The sequence below is a fragment of the Otolemur garnettii genome, unplaced genomic scaffold (assembly GCF_000181295.1).
Source record: "Otolemur garnettii isolate 467f Iridium unplaced genomic scaffold, OtoGar3 scaffold00191, whole genome shotgun sequence".
Classification (NCBI taxonomy): Eukaryota; Metazoa; Chordata; class Mammalia; order Primates; family Galagidae; genus Otolemur; species Otolemur garnettii.
The window spans coordinates 103183-110381 of NW_003852586.1; the positions used below are offsets into that span (position 1 = coordinate 103183).

Here is a 7199-nt window from a genome sequence, read left to right on the forward strand (position 1 = left end):
CAGCTCCTCACAACGTGTCAGAGAACCTGAAAAGTGAGGGGGAGGGCAGGGTATGTGGAGCACAAGACACAGCCCACTTTGTGACAGCCTGCGTTGTGGTGGCTGTCCACTCCAGTGAGGGGGGAGGACTCACTCCCATGGGATGGCATTGATCTATTCATGACAGTGGTGCCTTCCAGAGCCAAATACCTCCAAAGTAATCCCCAACTCCCAACAGTGCCATATTTATTGCAGCTCAATTCACAATCACAAGATGTGGAATCAACCCAAGAGTCCATCAACCCAGGAATGGATTAACAAACTGTGGGATATGTATACCATAGAGTCCGATTAAGCCATAAAAACTATGGAGACTTTGCAGCTTTTGTATTTACCTGGAAGGATTTGGAGAACATCCTCTTAAGTATCACAAGAATGAAAAAGCAAGCATCTAATGTACTCAATACTAATATGAAATTAGTAGATGAACAACTACACACCCACACAAGAAATAAAAAGCAATTAAATTCAAGTAGCTGGAGAGGGAAAGGAGGAAGGGAGGGAGAGGGAGAGAATGAGGGAGGCAGGGAGTTTGGTGAGCGTTCACCTAACGGGCACAATGTCGGGGTGTATGGCACACCTCCTGGGTGAAGGCCTCCACTACCACTTGGACTTTACTTAACAAATGCAAAAAATATATCCTAATTATTTATATACATATATTAATCTGAAATTTAAAAAGAAACAAATTTTAATGTGAATTTTGATAGAGATAAAACATATCTTAACAATAGTGAAAGCTTTTAGCTAAAACCAATAACTGGCTGGAAAAATATAGTTTCACACACAGAGAGTTATTTTTATTCTATTTGCCAAACTATTTCATTCTAATTCCCAGTTTTCTAGGGACTTACTTTACCCTAAGATAAAAGCTGGCATTACAGCTTTCATCATTATATAATTTTAACATAGCTGAATCCAGGCCTGCTGATTTCTTAACAACAGTCCCACCCAGCCCAGGATGCTGGATTTAGCCACTGGGCTCAGTAGGAAATTTGAAATAATTGTCCTCGCTCTGCATACACTTTATGGAAGGGAGTCTTACAATGATTGTTAAATAACTCTGATTAAACACTTCAAAAGAAAGGTGCCGTTTCTCTGCCTACTGCTGAATTATTAGAGGGTTTGTTCCTCCACATCAGATATTCTGTTAGAAAAGGGGATCAGATAGGGTCCTATATAGGCTCTGTACAAATGTGGGGTCAGCCAGGGCATGAACTTCATTTGTAAAAATGTTAAAAAGTCAACAATATCACATATAGAACAATATTATGACGCTCCTAACTTGCTCATCTTTAAAAAATCAGCTTGTAAAGACAAAGAAATGTGTGTCCTGTTTTGCTGCAGCGGCAGCTGGAAGTCACAGGAGCGGAGGCCACCTGTGGCGTCAGCGCCGGAGCCCCGCAGCATCCCGCTTCTAGGTCAGCCCAGATACACCAAAGATGAGAAGACCAGCGGCCGTGAACTTCATGTGGAATGCAATTCTTTAAAAACCAAGTACATTTTAAAAACACAAGCAGATTAATGACTCTGGAGTCTAAAATTTCAAATCCAAAGTCAAAGAGAGAATTGACAAAGTGTCACATGCAAAGCACTGCTCATCTGTCACCATTTGCAGGGAAAAAATACACACACGGGCTTGACTTGACGCATAGGAAGTGTTTGAATTGGGAAAGGCGAGGCTTTGAGAACCCCAGAAATGGATTTATTCAGGCAAACATGCGGGATCGCTGTGCATATTTTATATCAGCCATTAGATTGGGTATCATCATAAAACCATTTTAGTTTGCCTTTTTTTTTTTTCTTTTTTTGGCCAGAGAGTGCTTTCTGAAAATGTTTCCTTGACAACATTTTTAGAAGTAATTGAAATACGAAGCCACAGAAAGCAGCAGTATTAGGCATGTAATGCACAGTAGGGTTAGGACGTTCACATCGGCTTTTGTTAAGTCTCCCCGCTGTTGGTGGCTTCCCTCAATTCCTCCATCTCTAAGTCCTGGCTGGGGGTTTCCGCGCTTGTCCCATGAAGCAAATCTCGGCGTGGGTTCCGCCGCCCGGCGCCCGCGGCCACGCCGCCTGTCGCCCCCAGGGGGCGCGCTTCCCGCGGCCTCGCCCGCCGCCCGCAGAGCCGCAGCCGGACGGCGTCGCGGAAGCCGCGGCGGAAGTTGGCGTTGAAGAAGCCGTAGACGATGGGGTTGACGCTGCTGTTGCCGAAGGCCAGCCAGTGCGCGACCGGGTACACGTAGACGTTGATGAGCCGCAGCGCGCGCGGGGACAGCTCGGCGTAGTCCGACAGCATCATCAGGGTCCACAGCGGCAGCCAGGAGAGCACGAAGAGCAGCGCCACCACCAGGAGCATCTTCAGCGCCCTCCGCTTCTGCCTGGACGCCGCGGGCCGCCGCTCCCGGGCCTGGGCCTGCGGCGCGGGCCTGGACAGCGCGACCCCCATGGCTCCGTACAGCGCCACGATGAGCAGCAGCGGGGCCAGGTAGACGCTGGCGAGCAGCACGGTGGTGTAGACCCTGCGCATGGCCGGGCGCGGCCAGGCTTCCCGGCACCAGTGCACCGGGCCCGTCCCGTTGTGCGCGTCGAGCCTCACTCGGTAGAGCTTCGCCTCCTGCACGTGTAGCATCACCGCAGACGGAGACATGATGGCCACGGCCAGGACCCAGATGATCCCGAGAACCACACACGCCGTCTCCAGGGTGAGCTTTGATTTGAAAGGGTAGACCACGCTCCGGAACCTGCAATCAAGGGCAGATGTGAGCCCGGCGCTGCTCGTGGCTTCTGGCCAAGTTTACGTAAGGAGTCAAAGCCTCCCACCCAACTTCCCTCAAAATAGAGAAAGTAGATAGAGTGGAGTAGAGATAATTGATATGTGAGATAAATTTTAACTCAGAACTTGAATAGAGTATACCAGTCACTAGTAATAATAAAAAGTAATAATAACTAGCGTATATTAAATACGAACATTTACTTTTTTAAGACAGAAATAATCTTTATTTAGCTTTAAAATTTCTTTCTGTGATCTTCAGAAGTTTTCCATGTAAACTTTGTTTTTTCATTATCTTTTGTGAGATTGATTTTTGGTGCTGCTGTCAATGGTATTTTACTTTTAATTTCAGATTAATATGAGGGTAAGACGATTAGGTTACATTGTTTGCATTGGTGAGGTAGTTGCGCCCCACACCCTGAGATGTGTCAAGTACACTCTTTCACCGTGCGGGTCAGGTGCGAGCGCACCCATCCCCCTCCCTCCTCCGTCTCCACGTCCTCCTGCCCCTTCACCTCTCTCCCCTTACCTCTCTCCTCAATTTGAATCGAATTGAGTTTTTCTCTTACGTGGGCATGTATTAAATCATCTACTGGCTGCATATTAGTATTGCGTATTTGCTTTTCCATTCTTGTAATACTTTACTGGGACAATGTGTTTCAGCTCCATCCAGGATAATACAAAAGATGATAAAGTCTCCATCATCTTGTGGCTGAATAGTACTCCATGGTGTGCATGTACCACAGTTTGTTAATCCATTCCTGGGTTGATGAGCACTTGGGCTGTTTAAATGTAAACATTCCAAACTCTGTTCCGCATCCTATTCTATTGATTTGCACTGACTGTCTCTTTAAGCCTCACCATTTACCAGACGGGAACACAGGCTTAGAAAAGGTGAAACCTTGCCCATAAAGATACAGGATCTTAGCACAGGTGGTTCAGCTCCAGCCCTCACGCTTCTAACCTCTGGTGTGCTCAGCAGACTGCTGCCTCCACCCTGCTGTGGCAGACGGTTGATAGCCATCACTGAGCCCTCCACTGTGCTCCTGTGTAGGGCATGGTTGGCCAGGTAACTCCTCGGGCCAACAGGAAGCACAATGCAAGCAAAACCTGTTGAGACGTTGGCACACTGCAGCTTGTCCTTTTGGAATGCTTCCTCCTCAAAGCCAGCTTCGAGGTCACAAAGCTGGAATTAGATGAGAAGCAGGTGGAGAAAGGCCACTTCCCAGCTCTCCTAGCTCCTAGAGAGACCCAGCAGCTCCAGAGATCCCAGCTCTATGGCAGGGAGCAGGAGGACCACACAACATGCCCAGTCAACCCACAGAACCATGCGGACTGACCACGACGTGCTTTGGTGAGGGGGTTTCACTTTGCAAGGGTCTGAGGTTTTCATCATGAGTTGTGACTATGGCCTTCCCGACACTGCTCTTCCACTGCTGAGCATGAAACTGTAGCGTAAGTAGATGAGTAAGCCAGGTGTGTTCACCTTGTGAACTAATGCTGTTGTTCACCTTGTTACTGAGACTGCTGAGGCTCATTATATTAATTATAAGATACTTGTGTTATTATGCAACTATATGAATTATATTTTTTAAAAGTACTATCGCCTATGTAATTTTCTTTGACTTTTAGACTGAAATGTTACTAAAATTGTTACTTTCCAGATCTGAAGATAAGAACATTTAGAGCCGTAAGTGGCTGAGTAGCAACTCCAGGTTAATGCAGAGAATGGCTAGTTAGCTTGGGCTCTGCCCAGTGTCCATCTCTGTGACTCTTTGTCATGAAGGTCTCTCCACTTAACCTCCAGTGCCCCAGTCCTCTAGCAAGTGACTCCTCCATTCACCCACCCTTCAGTTATGGGTAATTTCAGAGGCACAATTTTAGGTGTTTTGTTCTTTTGTAGACCATCTCGGGGGGTTTCAAATATTATTTTTTAATTAACTCATTAAACAAATATACGAGGACTATCAGCAAAGTATCCAGGCATGTGGTATGAAAACTAGTATTAACAATGGCTAGATACTTCCCAGACAGCCCTTACAGATATATGAGTGAGTGAGTGTGTGTGTGTATTCAGGCAGGCAGAAATGAACAAGATAGAGATTGGTTCCTGCTGAGAAATAGCCAATGGAAATATTAAACATGTAATAATTATTAAAATTATACTAAAGAGTTTAGACCAGTGGTTCTCAACTTTCCTAAGGCTTCCTAATGCCATGACCCTTTAATACAGTTCCTCATATTGGTGGTGACCCCCAACCATAAAATTATTTTCGTTGCTACTTCATAATTATAATTTTGCTACTATTATGAATCGTAATGTAAATATCTGATATGCAGGATGTATTTTCATTATTACAAAGGGGTCACAACTGGTTTAGACTTTATCCACAGATGGATGTGAATTAAAACATTGGTTTGTATTCATTGAAGGATTTCACATGGCTAAGGGAAGGGTCACTTTTACAATTCAAGGGTCACTTTTTTTTACAAGGGTCACTTTTTTTACAATTCAAGGGTCACTTTTACAATTCAAGAAGCTGATATGGGCTGCTATGAGGAATACGATTGGCCAGTGACTGAAGACCCAGGCCAGTGTCTAGACAATCTCAGTGTCTCAAGTGACCAAGGAGAGTGAGAACATAGAAGGTGGAGAGAGAAGGGAGATTCCAGAATAAAGCTCAGGGTGTTCACTCGCAGTGAGTGAGTGACCCAGCCATTCCCTCATGTGGGGAGCACGAGAAAAGGGGCTGCGTTGTTCTGTTGCTGTGAGAGTAAGATGATGAGTGCAGTTCTGAAATATGTGTTGTTGATATGTGCTGGTGAAGTTATCCCAGGAGCACTTTTGACCATAACCATGAAACTCTGGAGAAATAAATTTGAGAGGTGTTTTTTTTGTTTTTTTTTAAACTTGGCTTTCAGGAACACCTAACCTTATAGGAAGCATTTGAGTGTAAATTGAGAGATAAAGACCTGCTCCAAGTACATCCAAGTCACTGCACAAGATAATGTTTAATTCCTTTCTGTGGCTGAATGGTGCTCCATGGTGTGTGTGTGTGTGTGTGTGTGTGAATTTGTTTTATCCTCTCATGAATCGGTGGGCCACTAAAACCCTGACTTGAGCATTGTAAGGTATCTACGTAGCAAAAATATTTGGTCCTCTTTATATTTTCAAATTAAAAAAAATAAAAAGAGCATTTAGAACTTAAAGATGCTACATGACTTTTGTTGTCATGCTCTTTGGGGACACAGGCCTTCAGAGCCCGGAACTGACCTGGAAGGTGCCCACGTGCCCAGAAGCTTCCCGCTGGAGGCCCCTGTGTAAAGCCCGACAGGACAGTCCCCGAGGAGCCCCATTCTTCCCACACCCACCCCCAAGTCTTCCCTGTCTAGGCAGCAGCAGGGGAGTGAGGGGGACTCGGTCAGCCTTGGTTTTGCCCCACCTGATGCCAACAGAACAGAGACAGGGTGTGCTTCCTGAGTCTGTGCCCATCACAGATTTATGAGCATAATAAATGTCACTGTCATTCTACCCTACCAGTTGGTTTATTTAGTGGGTGGCTTGTTACACAGCAATAAATAACCGAAAGTATAGAAAACCAATGCATGGGTAGGAGGGTAGGTAGTAAAGGATGGTTTCAGAATTATCCCACCTGAGTGGAGAGAAAGCTAAGACTGGCTACATCAACTCCCAAGAGATCTAAGTTGAGGGCTGCTCCTGTGGGTGTTAACTCTTTGGGGCTTCTGGCCTGTTGTGCTCAAGCACAGAGAGGCTTTCTCCAGTTTGGACGGGGAGACAGAGGTAAAGACACCCGTGCTAGCAGGTGGATGTGAGGCAGGAGATATGCGCAGGGCACCCATAGCACGGGCCGTGGACTATGATGGTTGATCTGTGTGTCAGCTGGAGTGGCCAAGAGGAGCCCAGAGTAAAGGGTATTTCTGGTGTCCCTATGAAGCTGTTTCTGAATGAGATTAGCATTTGAATAAATAGACTCAATAAAGTAGGTTTCTCTTCCCACTGTCGAGGTACATTATTCCGTCTTCCGAGAGCCTGCATAGAACAAGAGGTGGTGAAAGAAGAACTTTTCCCTCTTTTTCTCTCCTGCCTCGCTGCCTGAGCTGGTACATTTCTTTAATTTTCTTCCACCTTGGACTAATACATCACTGGCTTCCCTAGGTCTCAGGCTTTAAAATAGTTTATAGTAGTATGAAATTTGATATACAAAATGGCATTACTCTGGTTCACAGCTCTAAAACAGTCGGGAAGCCATCCCAAGAAGGAGTATTTGTCTGGGCTGCAACCCCACAAAACAGGAACTTGTCTTAAAACTATGAATAGGGCTGAACCACCATCACCACATCCTGGAAGATAGCTGAGCATCCCCAGCTC

General features: G+C 45.6%; 1 protein-coding gene across 1 annotated transcript in view; it reads right to left on the reverse strand.

Moving 5' to 3' along the window:
* Positions 1-1981: 1981 nt before the first annotated feature.
* The window catches only part of NPFFR2 (neuropeptide FF receptor 2), a 13117-nt gene continuing 7899 nt past the window's right edge, over positions 1982-7199 (reverse strand). Inside the window, exon 3 of the mRNA XM_012812130.1 lies at positions 1982-2780. Coding sequence (XP_012667584.1) covers positions 1982-2780 — 799 coding nt within the window. The remainder of the gene's footprint in view (positions 2781-7199) is intronic.